This window comes from Carex rostrata, chromosome 8 (assembly GCF_964058835.1).
Source record: "Carex rostrata chromosome 8, lpCarRost1.2, whole genome shotgun sequence".
In the NCBI taxonomy this organism is placed as follows: domain Eukaryota; kingdom Viridiplantae; phylum Streptophyta; class Magnoliopsida; order Poales; family Cyperaceae; genus Carex; species Carex rostrata.
In genome coordinates, this window is record NC_135925.1 from 5,965,686 (window position 1) to 5,981,831 (window position 16,146).

The 16,146-nt window shown below is 36.7% G+C and overlaps 1 protein-coding gene and 1 long non-coding RNA gene across 3 annotated transcripts; one reads left to right on the plus strand and one right to left on the minus strand.

Annotated features, from left to right (window-relative positions):
* Nucleotides 1–6,566: 6,566 nt before the first annotated feature.
* On the minus strand, nt 6,567–9,085 carry LOC144558497 (uncharacterized). 2 transcript variants are annotated; one of them, XR_013512931.1, is made up of 4 exons: nt 8,955–9,085; nt 8,329–8,448; nt 7,026–7,167; nt 6,567–6,682 (listed from the first exon to the last, which is right to left on the minus strand). It is a non-coding gene; the product is annotated as an uncharacterized LOC144558497 (long non-coding RNA). The 2 variants fall into 2 exon arrangements; XR_013512930.1 differs by lacking the exon at nt 8,955–9,085 and having other exon boundaries at nt 8,329–8,853.
* Nucleotides 9,086–10,681: 1,596 nt separating this feature from the next.
* Nucleotides 10,682–13,347, plus strand: LOC144557810 (tubulin beta-7 chain). Its single transcript, XM_078306419.1, has 3 exons — nt 10,682–11,165; nt 12,020–12,289; nt 12,416–13,347. The coding sequence occupies exons 1-3, from the start codon at nt 10,772–10,774 to the stop codon at nt 13,090–13,092; spliced, it is 1,341 nt and encodes a 446-aa protein (XP_078162545.1). The 5' UTR covers nt 10,682–10,771; the 3' UTR covers nt 13,093–13,347.
* Nucleotides 13,348–16,146: the final 2,799 nt, after the last annotated feature.

Below are 16,146 nucleotides of genomic sequence, written 5' to 3' on the forward strand. Positions count from 1 at the left end.
GTTCAGTATACTCAAACAGTTCCTGACCCCTCTGCAACTCTTTTTCCACTGATAGGAATGATTTCCCCTATATTAATAGGTCAGTTGCACTTGTAAGGGTCTGTTTGTGAAGTATTCTAAATTTCGGGGTCTATTTTCTTATCATTGTAATATGTTATTTTCTTATTACTAGTAATGTAATATACAGATACTGGTGATCCCCTTGCAGAACCCTTGAGCTGTCAAACCAATTACCAAATGTACAAAGGCAAGTACCTTTAATCCTATTAATTTACAATTATTATTGTCTAGTTATAACCTATCTGTTTTAACTTTTGTTTTGGCGAATAACAAGAGCAACTCTAATGACATACGGGCATGACAACACATGTTGGAGGCCATCCTTCTTCTAGGGTTCAATTCACATTAAAAGAAGTGAAGTTTCCTTTTCTAACCCCATAATTAGAGATTTTATGCTAGCAAAATAATTAGGGTTCAATTTTGTGTTTGCAACCAAAAAGTACGATATATGAAAATTTTGTGTTTGTTCTTTTCTCAAAAGTGAAATGAACAGGCCCAAGCCCCAACATTCAAGGCAGCTGTATGGAGTTTAATTTTCATCTAATGACGAGTTGCCTATTTTCAGTTCCATCCAAAAATGTTTTTATTAGGTTGTGGACTTGATGAGGGGAAACTCACACTGAGAGTTGAGGATCCATTGAAGAACAATAACGAAACTGAGGGCCAGTAAGATTGTCACACCCCGCGGCCACGGGTCGTAACAGTCCCCCGCCGTAAGCATACAATACCGTGTATGCTTACAAGGCAATTAACAATTTAATCCAAACAACAAGCAATATAGAACAAGTTTCTAAATAAAATCAGAGTACACAGTCTGGTCAGAATATAATACAACAAAAGTATCTCATCCGGATACCAACCATGAGGCCTACCCTAAAACTATATAACAAAACATATCTAGGGTCATGTGATGGTAAACTACTAAGGCCTACTGCTAGCGTGCCTCTTCGAAATCAGTCGCACCCGTACCTGTAAAATAACCCGAAGGGTGGGGGTGAGAATAAATTCTCAGTGTGAAATTTGCCACAGTTAGATTATTGGACTTGCAATCAGACTCCATATTCAAAAATAAAACTCAAACCATCACAATTCAAACGGATATATATATATTCATAAATAACAGAATGCCAATGCTCGACAACAATTAATCAAAGTGAATCACAGTTAACGGAATTTCCAAGATGAATTTCAAACACAACACATATTTGGCTTAACTCGATTCATTAGGGCTGATAACAACTGCAGATGTACATTCGAGCTGGACCCTTTATCTAACCCTCGTCTGTAGGGTTACTGACACCTACAAATGTTCCACCGAGCTGGACCCTTTATCTGACACCCATCTACAATTGCTTGGCTTAACGGTTTATTAAGATCTGGTTCAAGTCACATAAAGAAAATCCTCTTTAGAATCATTTCCAATATTCGTAATATTCAATTGACCGTCCAAACGCATTAACACGTAGGAGAATGCCACTGAGCTACAGACGTTACACATGTCACCCACGATTTCCAATTCACACATCATAACATAATCACCCCCTTGTCCCAACCGGTACTGGGAAACATTGAGGGTCGTTCACCTAATGCACCAGAAGGATCCTGGGAATCAAAGCCAGCTATACAACTTGACTTTGCAAATTCATTGGATCCAAGTACTCAACTTCGTAAATCCATTCACATACATAGTTCGTGGTGACTTTCAATCAAAATCAAATCATAATAGATCGACACAACCGACAACCATACCAGCATGCAAATCACTCAAGTCAGATCAATTCGAGTTTAATTTGATTGGGCTATGCAAATGATTTACACAATTCAATGATGCAATCAATCAGATATTCAACATGACAAACGAATAAACAGTTTAATTCCTTAAAATAAAGTATCAAACAAGTCCAAGAACCCCGCACCTGATTACAACGAGCGTACCGCGTACTTATGGATCAGACGTCTCGAAGTGTCCTGCAAGGTCTTGCTCGACCGAGTCTACGCTTATATTACACAAATACTTGGTTTAACCTTGGTTCACAATCGAGAGGTTTACTCGAGTTATATTAGGGCTTATACTTTCCTTAATCAATTCTGTGTCTTTTGGTACCGATCTTTCTTATTCCTCTTTCCTTACCAACAATCTCACCTTTGCATCTAGGTCCTCTAAATCATATACAGTTCAATTTGGTAACAATCTAGGTACCGGTTCTCTATTTTGGTTCCCGTAACAATTCGATTTACCGATTGGTTAAACCCTAATTTGGTAAAAACCTCAAATTAACCGTTAAACATTCTAGAAATTCAAGATCACGAGGAAATCCTACCGATTACAAGTCTAATTGGTTGGATTAGACTAATCAATTCACGATTATGCCTACTTTCGATTTTGGCACGAAACCCTAGAAATCGATATCCGAAATTGAGATGAAATCAGGAAAGAATCGGCAAATAAACGGTCAAAGAAGCTCAAGGAGCTAGTCTACAAGCAATTTGAACACAAATCTCGGGTTTAAAACAAAAACCCGAGAAATCGAGAAATCTGAGATTTTAGAGAGAAACGGGAAGAGAAAGGGTTACCGAATAGGAGAGCTAGGAGAGATCTACGGCCGCTTGCTCGGTTTCAACTTCGATTTCTCGCAACAATCGGGGTTTGAGAGGGCACAGAAACTCTCTCTTTCTTTTTCTTCTCTTGGCAGAATTTCACTTGAAAATGGGAAGGAAATGAAGTCGGAGAGAGAGCGCACATGAATTATGCAAATAAACCCTCAGAATCATCCAGTGCGGATCGCTCACCCGCACTGGATCTGAGTGTGGATGCACTCAGCACTTAGCTGATCTTTCCAGCGCTTTCCAGAGGAAAGAACTGGTGTCGGTGCGGGTCCTCCATCCGCACTCACCATCAGTGCGGACGCACTCAATACTTAGTGTTATTTTTCAGCAAAATTTGGAAAAGTCCGAGCCTAGTGCGGACGCACTGAGACTCCAGTGCGGGTCAACTCATCCGCACCCAGCACTTAGTTGATTTTCAGAAATTTCAGATCAACACAGAAATTCATGAGTGCGGACGCACTGTGATCCAGTGCGGGTCAATCCATCCGCACTCACAGAAATTTCGAAAGAAATTTTAAGGAAAACAGAATCCAGTGCGTCAGTCACCCGCACTCATCACCAGTGCGGATGCACTGCACCTATAAAGGTTCAGAACTTCGAAATTTCGACTTCTATTTTGATAGCACGATTTTCGATTCTTGCTTTTAAATTATTTGAAATTTAATTGTTAAAATTCTGTAACGTAACAAAGATACTTTTAAGCTATGATCTATATTGTTGCTTTGTTTTTAATGAGGTTTATGTTGACTACATTTTGTTCATGTTTTCTCTGAAAGTGGAGAAGGGAAGTATCAAGCCACCAGAGAATGAATAGAGTGAATAGATAAGATTTGTATCGTAGATGCGTCGGGTTTTTTGCGCTACACCCTTTGTATTCCGCCGAGCTCCTTTTCTTCCTTTCCTTTTGGTATTAAAGTTGATGGAAAATATGGAGAAAACTAAAAGTGCAAAGTCAATATGGAGAAAATTTCATCGAAAAAAACTTTTTTCTAGAAAATCTCCTACGCATTTAGGTTCACCAATATCATCTTACTCCCATGACATATGGATACCATGAATGAACATCATAATAGTAGAATTTCTGACCATATGGTTTGTATACATCGGTATGTCTACCATAGTAAGCACGACGAATGAATGTATCTTCATTGTGAGTAGGGATAGAAATAGGTCTTTGACCCGGATCATAATAATTCTCAAGATAGTTAAAGCTAGCGAGGAGACTTTCATCTTCGTCGCTATGTCAATTGAGTAAAAAGTCCAGTAGATATCTGGAGCTTTCAGTATTATACCACCTAGTAGATAAATATCCTGCAAAATATATCAAAAAAATCCCACCCCTCTTTCCAAATTTCTATTTTGACAGATGAATGATCTATCTCCTGACGTACCTAGATTAGGGCATAGACTTTAAGCTAGACTGTTGAGGCTCCCAGGCAAAAGCTTCAATGAATCACAAAATAGTTTCTTCCTTCTTCCACTAATAGATACTAATAACTCGTAGAGAATACTCTTTTTCATTAATAGATTTTGTATTTTTTATTCACTTTCAGATGTTTGATTAAAAGAATTCCATCAAATCTTGAGAAGTTATGGAAGTAACAAACCTTACAAAACGACAGCCTTCTTTTCTTAACCCAATGCTGAATTGCTCTCTCCACCTACCTCCCATAGGCCCAGTACACTGGTAAACGGGCTAGCTAGTTACCTCTTTTTATCTATCTACCATCTTCTATTGTATGGGCTTTCACTCCACCTTCTTGTCTAGTTAAGATCCCCATGTACAAGGCAAAAGCGATTCACTGGACCAGGGTGGAACTAGAGAATCTTGGTCACTCCCCACATACGGTCGTAAGTGCACAAAAATATGTTGAAGTATCAGCACATGGTTCTCGAGTCACATAACTCGACATCGATTAGGTTAAAGAGGTGTGGATGCCCATAATGGGTGCCACCTTTTGGAAATGATGGTGGTCCTCCTGGCATCTTTTGCTGCTAGGAGGGAAATAATGGTAATGAGTAGTGAATCGGGGAGAAGGCTGATGTAATCCTCATGAATTGCAGACAAGTTGTTTTTCCTCTTTTTAGTAGAGCGTCCTGGTGCCATTATCATAGTAAGAAATGATGCATGACAACAATGAATCTTAGACGCTTGTGCTTCATCTTCCTCAAAGATGTGCTTCTCGCTTGCAATATGGGATGCGAACACCTTATCACTGTTACAGACGACATTGCAGATGGTGCAAGTACGAACTGAATTGGCATCAGCACCGGTATCAATTAGTTTCTGCTTCCTTGACTCCATATCCTATGCAATTACTACATGGTTCGCCTTCATTTCCTTCACCTATTTACCAAAAATACAGCAAATTTCAGAAATGTTTTTTTTTTTTAAATGGTGGGGCCATGGTGGAAATGCCAGTCAACATTTTTTCCTTTTGTCTCCTCTTAGTGTTCAACATTATTGGCAGTCAACTTTGCACTCTTGAGGTTCGTTGAGGCATACTTGGAGTTTGATGGAACCATTACCTGCACAACTACAGAACCTGTACCAAGGGAATTTAATGAGCTAGCTGAAATTAGGTTGTTCTCGCAACTAAAGCAATACCTATGACTTCTGTTATATAAATATGCATGAGTAAAATCCTTGTCATCCTTGTTCTTCTTTTTCTTTCTCTTAAATTTCTTTACCTACATACATACAATTTTATTTAAAAGTTAGAGTCTTTATTGCACATTAATCCAGATTTTCATCCCGTCTAATGAATAAGTGAACTTCTAACCAAAACTCGTGAGGAGACTAAACTATCACATTTAGTTGAGCATGATCATTTTGAAAATACTTTTTACAAAAGATAATACAAAAGGGAAATACATGTAATTTCACCAAAGCTAGCAATATCCCCCCCCCCCCGATGTAATCCACAAGCCAATGACAGTTTTTACACTTGATCAAGGATAAAACAAACAAACAGGTAGGTTAGAGATACATATAAATTAATAGGCTCTTTTACATAGATTAATGATAAAACAACCAATTACAAGATGAATCTACTTATATTGAAAAAAATCTCGTGAGAAGGACTTTTCATAATAAATGGAAATCCAAAAAGAGCAAATAATATTAATATAAAAAAAACAGGGAAAAGCAAAATACATACTGGGCATCAGCTAATTCGAACGTAGAGGCACTCCCCTTGAAGCTTCTAGAAAGAAAGGTTGAGAAGGGGTGAGAACCTTGGAAAAGGGGCCAATCCTATGTCAAAAGGCCACAATTTGGACCAGTTGGGCAAGTTTGTACCAATTTTCGCATGTTTCACAACATACAATAATTGGATGATACAATCTTGTTTCCAACTGGCACAAATGCTTATCCAAAACTTGGTATATATGTACATACTAGCATGGATCAGTATGTTGCACTATTAGACCGACAGTACATACCGGCTGGTAAAATAAAGAGAATAGATTTATCAGACAAACAGAAAAATCATTAGAATATTCACAGCAGACATAAATAAGTACTAAACCAAGCAAAATTTTATACTATAAGCACACAATACAAAAGCATGTTTAATTTGAAGTTAATTTTGTCGTTTTGGGTGAAATTTGACTAGAACAGACAGAACAGCCAAAAATGGCCGAAATCTGCACTAACCACGTAACTCGACCTGAAATCAGATCGGTACCTGCCGATTCTGCTCCGGAATAGCTGATTTTGCCTTCTATGTACAAAATCAAAATTGTCTGCTACACACATTTCAATAAATTCTCTGTGAGCTTGCATTTTTGTTTATTCTATTGTCTTTTCCTTTTTGATATCTGTATGAAAGTTGAAACATTGGAAAATTTTACTTTGTTTCAATGTATAATAGGAAAAAATGGTTATTTGTTTAAACCTTGGATGATCTAATAGGAGAGACATAGATATTGTGGGAGGCAGAAACTTTCTTCGGAGACATATCTGGAATGTTTGGGAAATTGGATACCCTAGAAGACCCAGGCAGTTGTTGTCCTCTTGTATAGAAAGAACAAAAAAATAGAGAAGAGATCATTTTTATGACAATGCACCACTGAAAAAACAGTTGGCCAAGAGCTGGCCCCATTGCAGAGGCATGGCTTTTTTATGTTCTTACTCTTTTCTTTCTTTCTTTTTTCTTTTCTGGGTAAAGGGAGGCTATAGTGCATATATTTGGCATGAAATTAAATAAAACTGCTCCTGCATTAGGAAATATGTTGGTTTTTGTACTGCCTTTTCAATCTTTGTGCTACCAACAAAAGTCGAGATGTAACAAAAGTTACTGAACAGTCATTGCTACAAAACAGCCCAATAGTGGTTATATCTATCTCTCACGTACCATTTGCTGTGCTTCTTTCTTCAACAGGCTTATTGTTACATTTCTGACAGGTTGGGCCTAGCTCAACTAGCAAAGGCTTGACGATAAGGACAAACACCTCATTGTAGAAGGTTATTATATCCACATACTCCACTCCAGTTTTCTATTTCCAAAACAATTTACACAAGTTAGATACATTTATGAGAGTCTTTTTGCATAAAAAAAATATGTACTAACCTAGTGGATATAGGGGCGAAACCAGAAAATATTTTTAAGAGTGGGCCAAAACAAATCGTAATTTCTCATGGGGCATAATCTCCAACCTATTTTGGCAAAACAGATATTGCATTTTTATTCTAAAACATTATAGCAAAAGGAAAGACATTAATCCATTTTTTTAGTAGGGAGGAGCAAATGCCCACCCTAGCAATACATGACTCCGCCACTAAACCATATGTACAATTTTACAAGGAGTTAGGCTGGGGTGCTATGGATAGCATAGTGGTCTCTATGCTACGGCTCAATATTCGAGTTTTCAAAATCCAAACGGTCGATTCGAACCGTTCATCTTATTCTCCATATTAATATCTGCTTGGAGACCAAATTTTATATTTTTCTGAATTTTTTTACTATTTATTAAGTATTTTACAAAATTGTTGATCCAACGGTGGCTGCACAAAACAGTAAAACCGTTGGATTAGCGATTTTCAAAGTGGCTTAATAAATAGTAAAAAAATTCAGAAAATTATAAAATTTGGTCTCCAAGCAGATATTAATATGGAGAATAAGATGAACGGTTCGGATCGACCGTTTGGATTTTGAAAACTCGAATATTGAGCCGTAGCATAGAGGCCACTATGCTATCCATAGCACCCCAGCCTAACTCTTTTACAAGATATATATTGCATGGAACATATATACTAGTTTGTAAAAGGAGCATCTATGAAAATCTGGATTGTTACAAGGGTGGAAATGCATAATAAGCCTTAAAAGATAAACAGTTTGGAAGAGAAATATTGGAAACCAAACTTATTTAACAACTTTAATAACCAACAGCCAAATTAATCTAAATTGAAATAAATTTCATGCAGTTTGAGAATCATTTGGCAACTTATCAATTGCTGATAGATTGAGTCATTCAATTCACTTGAAGAATGACCAAAAGACTTTCAAACTACACCAAATTTAGTGTGTGCCCTATCTAAACAATAGATAACATATCAACAATTTTAATTTTTTTATTTCAATAGGTGTTAAACAGTTCTCGTGTTTGTGAAATAGTTTGTTGTCAATCTAACATATTCAAAGTTCATAAGGTACATACCCCAGTATTGCTTCGAGAAGGCCAGTGAATGAAGACATTACGAAACGACTAAGATTTACATTGTGGTTTCTTTCTGTAGTTGAATATAATCTCCTTAAAAGTCAAGCTCAAGTTATAGATCTACACAAAAAACACAGAATTGTATCATATAAATACAAAATACTCATTGAAAAACTTGTTTTTTATTTGATCTTTCCAAAACATCATAGTATCAGGTTTAGACCAAGGTGCAAGAGCTGGTCAAACTAAGCAGCCCATACCTAAGGGAAGAGAACCAAAGGCTATTTCGCGTGGCCCTGAACCGCACAAAATACAAGCTATACATAGCTCACAAATTCTGACCCCTTTTTAAAATATTAAAGAGTGATTTGGTTTGTAAATGGCCTAGAATGACAAAATTTCCTTGCTGTTTCACTATAAGGGCCCCCATACTAAATGCCATTTTTGTTTTTACCCCTATGAAAAATGGTTTTGCCACTTTTTTTTCTTAGTGCCTTAAATGCAACACAAGATAATCTAGCTGGACTTGGCATTTATTACTATTAGCTTTTTACTTTTCTTGACAAGTTTAAGGACAAACCAGCTACTTTAAGTTCTAAAAGAGGTAAATGAATAAAAAAATATACCTTAGAGACACTATATATGCTACACAAGATAATCTGATCAATGTGGTGGTTGAAGAAAAGAAATGTATTTTGTGTAAGAATTTGTTTCATAAGGCAAAACACGTTATCCAATACATCTTGATATAGTCCCATTCTCTCACACATTGTTCTTGTGCTTATTGCTGTCATCTTTAAAATCTACATCAATTGACTATAAAATTAGTTAAATGAAAAGATCAAGGCATCTTACAGAAGAAGCCCTCCATTTTCATTATTGGCAGAAAATAAACCTATACTTCAAATTAAAATTGACTTTAAACTAATTGAGCATAAGCACAATTGGTGTTTGATAGAAATTTTGTTGAACACCCATGTCCTGCAATAATGTAAACAAAGCAAATGAAATTGCTTATGAGTTAATGGGATATTTGGCACTTTCTCATTGTGCTAAATTCTCAACTTGCAATAGGAAATACTTTCATGCAAGTCGCAGTTCTAAAAATTCCTTAAATTAATTGCAATTTGAGGCCATTACATAGGCACAATCAATGCAAAAACTTCAAACTCGAAAGAAAAGAATACATCAGCGAAAATGGTCAACTTAGGATGAAATACTTGAATTTAAGGCAGAAAAAGCTATATAATAGATTAAATTCAAGAATCAGACCTTACAGAAGAAAATTTCAATGCAGATTTTTGCACAAGTTTGGCCACCTCCTGCTGGATTTGGCCTTGTTGGGTTGCATACAAACTTGTCATTATGTTCTTATCACTTTTCAACTTTAAATTCTTACGATATCATGTTATAGATTTACCCATATTAAACATGTAAAAACAAAATCTATAGCCTCCTATCCTGATGTCTTTAAAAGTAGCCACCCAATATTCATTTTCTCTTACTGTTTAGCTCCTTTGAAAAAATGGGAAATAGAGTGTACATACCATGTTTTGAAGTTCTCTGGTGTGGATAACCATCAAGGTGATTAGGGCACCTCCATGAGGTATAAATAAATCTAGTATTCTAAGCCAAGTGCTAATTGAAATTTCAAGCAACAATTTCAGACCAAGATTTTGTTTACTTGTTGGAGACCTCAAGAGTTTCCTTTTTTAAGGACCCATTTGTGCTTCTTTACAGATTTCTTCAACCAGATCAGAACATAACTATAAACCTAATGTATGAAAACCACAAGGAAGAGACCGACAGAGTACCAAACAGTTACAATAAATTATGTCATGTCTATTTTAATTACACCTCTAATGTCTGGCAAATGCTCAACATAAAAGTTATTAGCACTATAGCCCAGAGTGATAGGCAAAACCAATTACATTAATAGATATGAGATAATCAACAACCTTACAAGAGAAGATTGAAGTGGTAATAGCTTTGTATATGCACTTGATGAATTCCAAAATTTCAAAATTCTTCATGTAAATTCATCACTTGTGAAGTATATCGATTTTAATAGTTTAGATTCTTTTCATTTGAAATCAATCCGATAAATTACACAACACAACCTAATTTTGCTCATATAAATTATTTTTTACTGTACTTTATTTTGATTTAAGTTAGAAAAAACACTTCTCTTTAATTATTATCTAATATTTAAAATGCAACAACTGATCCACACAAACAAATTTCACGGCGAATAATTTCTCCATGGGAACATAGCCAGCTGTTTAACCACACACAGAGACCCACGGTAACCATACCGCACGCTCCGCATATAAAAATACGAAACCCTACTTTCTCCCATCCCAATTGCCTCTTCTTCTCTCACATTTTCAAACCAAAACCCCCAAGAAAACTCAAAAAATCTCCCGAAAAAAACTTCAAAAAAATGAGAGAAATCCTTCACGTCCAAGGAGGCCAATGCGGGAACCAGATCGGCGCGAAGTTCTGGGAAGTGATCTGCGATGAACACGGGATCGACAGCACCGGCAAGTACGCCGGCGATGCCGATGTGCAACTAGAGAGGATCAATGTGTACTACAACGAGGCCAGCGGTGGCCGGTACGTGCCAAGAGCGGTGTTGATGGATCTCGAACCGGGCACTATGGATTCGGTTCGATCGGGTCCGTTTGGCCAGATATTCAGACCAGATAACTTCGTTTTTGGGCAATCTGGCGCTGGAAATAACTGGGCCAAGGGACACTATACCGAGGGGGCCGAGCTGATCGATTCGGTACTTGATGTGGTCAGAAAGGAGGCTGAGAACTGTGATTGCTTACAAGGTAGTTACTCTTCCTTATTTTTTGTGAATATCTTTGATTTTTTAAGCTTGTCTTTGCGTAGTTTTAGATAAATCTGTTTTGTTGACGAATGCTTCTTTGATGGATCTGGACATAGATTACTGAACTCATTTCCTGCCTGATCTGTCCATGGTCGTGGTTTTGAATGCAATGTTTCATGGAAAATAACATTTTTCTAGGATTTGGTGACAGTTACTTCACATTTTTTTTTGAAGTAATAACGAATAACTGTTAAGCAGTTTTCATTTAGAAGTCTTTCCAAATACGTAAGAAATATGATTTTTGGGACATTAGTTTGGGTTTTAATCCCGGAAAAAGGTAAATACGTGTACATTCCTGACTATAGATCAGGTATCTCTGTTCCACCAAGAACTTACTACTAGATCTTCATATTTTAAACTAAAATTATTTCCCAGAATTAAAGATCTTCCTATTCAATTTTTGCATTAGATTTTTGCTAAATTTTGCCAAAATGTTATGTGCGAAACCTGATAGATTTTAGAGGATAATATCTTGTGTGCAGTTAACAGATCTAGGCTATAAAAATGCATATTTTAGAGGATAATATCTTGTGTGCAGTTAACAGATCTAGGCTATAACAATGCATACCCTGCAAAGTGAGAAACATTTCATGTTTGCTTGTACACTGGTCTGTCATTTCTATCCTTTGCCCTCTTCTTAAAAAAATACCCATACTGCACCCTCTTTGTCCTTCAAGGAGTTGTATTTGCTATACTGAATCGGAAGTAGTCTAAATGGGGGGTAGTTCCATTTTCTCAGGAAAACCAAGGATTAATGTTGTGTTAACTTTTATATTTTGTTGTTCTCTTCTGTAGGATTCCAGGTTTGCCATTCCTTGGGAGGAGGTACAGGGTCCGGCATGGGCACTCTCCTCATCTCAAAGATTAGAGAAGAGTACCCTGACAGGATGATGATGACATTCTCTGTCTTCCCATCTCCCAAGGTCTCTGACACTGTTGTTGAGCCCTACAATGCCACCCTCTCTGTACACCAGCTTGTCGAAAATGCTGACGAGTGCATGGTTCTCGACAACGAGGCTCTCTATGACATCTGTTTCCGTACCCTCAAGCTCGCCACTCCTACCTGTAAGTTTCTCTTTTGATTTTGGATTTTCACATATATATATATAGCACCGTCATCTGACAAATAGCATGACATCATTTTTATGCTTAATTACCGTAAAAGACTGAACCCTTGTTTCTTCTGACCAGTTGGAGACCTAAACCATCTGATCTCAGCGACCATGAGTGGTGTGACCTGTTGTCTCCGCTTCCCAGGTCAGCTCAACTCTGACCTGCGCAAGCTAGCTGTGAACCTCATCCCCTTCCCACGTCTCCATTTCTTTATGGTTGGCTTTGCCCCTCTCACCTCCCGTGGGTCCCAGCAGTACCGTGCCCTCACTGTACCTGAGCTCACACAGCAGATGTGGGATTCCAAGAACATGATGTGTGCTGCTGATCCCCGCCATGGTCGCTACCTAACCGCATCTGCCATGTTCCGTGGCAAGATGAGCACCAAAGAGGTTGATGAGCAAATGCTCCAGGTGCAGAACAAGAACTCTTCCTACTTTGTTGAGTGGATTCCCAACAATGTTAAGTCAAGTGCGTGTGACATCCCACCAAAGGGTCTCAAGATGTCCGCCACTTTCATCGGGAACTCAACCTCCATCCAGGAGATGTTCAGGAGAGTAAGTGAGCAATTCACAGCCATGTTTAGGAGAAAGGCTTTCTTGCATTGGTACACCGGGGAGGGTATGGATGAGATGGAATTTACTGAGGCTGAGAGCAACATGAACGATTTGGTGGCTGAGTATCAGCAGTACCAGGATGCAACTGCCGACGAGGAGTATGAGGATGAAGAGGAGCTCGAAGAGGAGGAGGCTGAGTAACAGTTGTAATGTTTGATTTAATTTTTTAAATTGGGGAGTTTTCTTAAGAGGGAGTATGACGAAAGGGTTTGTGTTGTGGTTTTTGATCAACTTATGCTGTTGTGTTCGGGTTGTTTATCTTTTTTTGTTTTTGTCACTGCTATGATGATTTGGTACGGAGATGCTGTCTGTGAAAAATTTGACCATTAATTAGTTTTTTGAGGTTAACTTTGCCTGCTAGGTTTTAAATGTGCTAAAATTGAGGTTGTTTGTGTCTCTCTGTCTTTTTCGATGGTTTTTTGGTTTTCTACCAAGTCAATTCTCAAGTGTAACGAATTGGTTTGTTGGTTGCACGTTTGCTGATCTTTCTAGGCTGCTTGGTTCTTCTTGGATAAAAGTAAGAAGGAAAAAAATTATAAACACTAAAAATAAAAATGAAAAAGTTTGAGCTGGCTGCCGTTTGTATATTTTTGTTTTCTCGCCTTTGACGCCCGTTGGCTCTCTCATTGGCCTAGTGTTTTTCAAAGTTTATCTTCCAAATTACAGCTGCAACTTAGCCTACGGTTGATAAAATGCAAATCATATCCATGCTAGTCGAGGGGGTGGTGGTGCAGGCTGTAGAGCAACAATTTATATTTAGTTGATAAAATGTAAGATCGAAAAGAACATCATACAATATATATATTATATATATTGTGTATGATGTTGATAAAAGCAAGCTGCCACGGTAAATATCATACAATATTCAAAATATGAGTGAGTCTATGGTACTATGCATATCACGGGTTGTTACCGTGCTACGGCTCTATATTTGTATTTTCAAATCTTAACGGTCGATCCGAACCGTTCATCTTGTTCTCCATATTAATATGTATTTGGAGACCAAATTTTACATTTTTTGAAAATTTTTTACTATTTTTTTAGATATTTAGAAAATCACTTGATCTGAAAATTCTGGACCATTCAAAAACAGTGATTTTCAATAAATCTAAAAAAAATAGTACAAAAATTTCAAAAAATGTAAAATTTGGTCTCCAAACACATATTAATATGGAGAACAAGATGAACGGTTCGGATCGACCGTTAGAATTTGAAAACTCAAATATAGAGCTGTAGCACGGTAACAAATCATAATATGCATAGTACCATAGACTCACTCTTCAAAATATTAATAAACGTTATCTCAGGTTACGTTCGGTCGTATCCCATCCTACGGTTCTCAAATAAAAATTTTCTTTTCCAACTCACCAATTCATCTCTAATTTTTCAAGTATTGACAAATGAAATTATTAAATTACAAACTGTACACTATTTTAGATTTTTAATAGTTCTGCTTATATACTGACCATTTATGTATTAAATATGGATTTTATAAAATTTATAATAATTATCCATTTATCAAAGTACATCAGAAGTTCAGAACCGTCTACTTTTATATTAGTTTGTGCATTGTCATGTTCATAGATTTCGCCAAATCATAATAAATAAATTATATTATGAGATCTCATGCTCATAAAATTATAAAGTTTTAATTTCTTTATGTCGAACACGTCTCCAAAGTAACGACAAGTGCTTAGCACGGTTGCTAAAATGCTTCCTCGGGTGATGCTGAATAGGAGGCCTCAACTTTTGTTTTTGTTTTTTTTGTTAAAAGAAAAGCGCTACTCTTGACCAAAGTTTAGTTGAAACCAAGACAATTGGCTTGATTCTTGCGCCAAACGGCCAAACGCAATAGTGCCAATTTTGAGAGACGAAAGTAGGAATGTAAAAATACTGACGTCTTCTCCGGATACGTCACGGTATGTTACAGTTCTGTCATGTCATGTCATGTTACGTGTGTTAGTTATTAATTATGACTTGTGTGTTTCGTGTCATGGTCATTTATATGGTGTGATTATTTTTTTGAAAATTTGTTATGACACAATACGTCACGACATATTACGTAAAAGATCTTATCACGGTACACCACAACACGTGATCACACATGATTAAAACCGTTAGATCTCGATAGTGAATCTTAAATAAACTAATTTAAATTATAAAAAAAATAATTAAATGTGGCAAAACGTGACAAACATGATCAATTATGTATGGTCACAACGCGACTAATGTATTGTAACTATCTTTTCGAATTTGATCACAATACAACACGATACGGTACGTGATAATCACGACATAACACATATTCACATACTTACATCCCTACCCGTAAGAACAGATCGTACAACAAGAGGAAAATAAGAAAAAGAGAGAAAGATGCTGCTAGGGGTGTCAACGGGTACGATACGGGTCGGGTGGAGATATTTTCATACCCGGACCCGTTATGATAACAAAAAAAAAATCTTTACCCTTACCCATATTTTCGAATACGGTACGGGTTGGGTAAACGGATAAGAAAGTGTCATTAACATTTCGATTTGTGTTTTCGATAAAATATTTTTCTAAATAAGAAATAAATAATAATGAATACAACTAATTTGTATTATGAAAATTTAATAAAATACAAAAATTTTATTGTACCATGTATCATCTTCATACAAATGTATATCTATATATAATTTTATTTTTTAAAAATTATTTTATACGAAACGGGTAAGACAACGAAAAAAAATTATTACTCTTGCTCGTACCCGATTAGACGATTAGCTAACAGAAAAAAAAATCTTACCCTTACCAGTGCCATTGACACCCTAGATGCTGTGAGGCTAAAGGGCAGAGAGAAGCACTGAGACCTTAACAGTGATATGAGTTGTAAAGAGAAAAAAAGAGAAAGGAAAAAAGAAAAAAAGGAGAAAGATAAATATGGTTTGATTTCAATTTGACATTACCAGTAACATGGTTTGATTTCTTGCATTTTTTTTTGTTTTATCCCTTTTGAGTAAAGAGCAAAAACATGACCATGTGGCTTAAACTTGCTCCATACATTGCCGTGACCGTAGCACATGATCGGATCTAACATCTAACAATGAAACCGGATCTTCAGATCTACCCAAAACTTTGTCAAAATTTTTGTACCGATTGTTTCTACCCTATAAGATACCACTACCGCGCATGTCCCATATCACATGTGCCCCC

What these genes read in the sequence shown, in the direction of transcription:
- LOC144557810 (XM_078306419.1), top strand. Translation starts at nt 10,772, where the DNA reads ATGAGAGAAATCCTTCACGTCCAAGGAGGCCAATGCGGGAACCAGATC. An exon ending in GAACTGTGATTGCTTACAAG is followed by an intron (nt 11,166 to 12,019) that starts GTAGTTACTCTT and finishes TCTCTTCTGTAG; the next exon opens with GATTCCAGGTTTGCCATTCC. An exon ending in CAAGCTCGCCACTCCTACCT is followed by an intron (nt 12,290 to 12,415) that starts GTAAGTTTCTCT and finishes TCTTCTGACCAG; the next exon opens with TTGGAGACCTAAACCATCTG.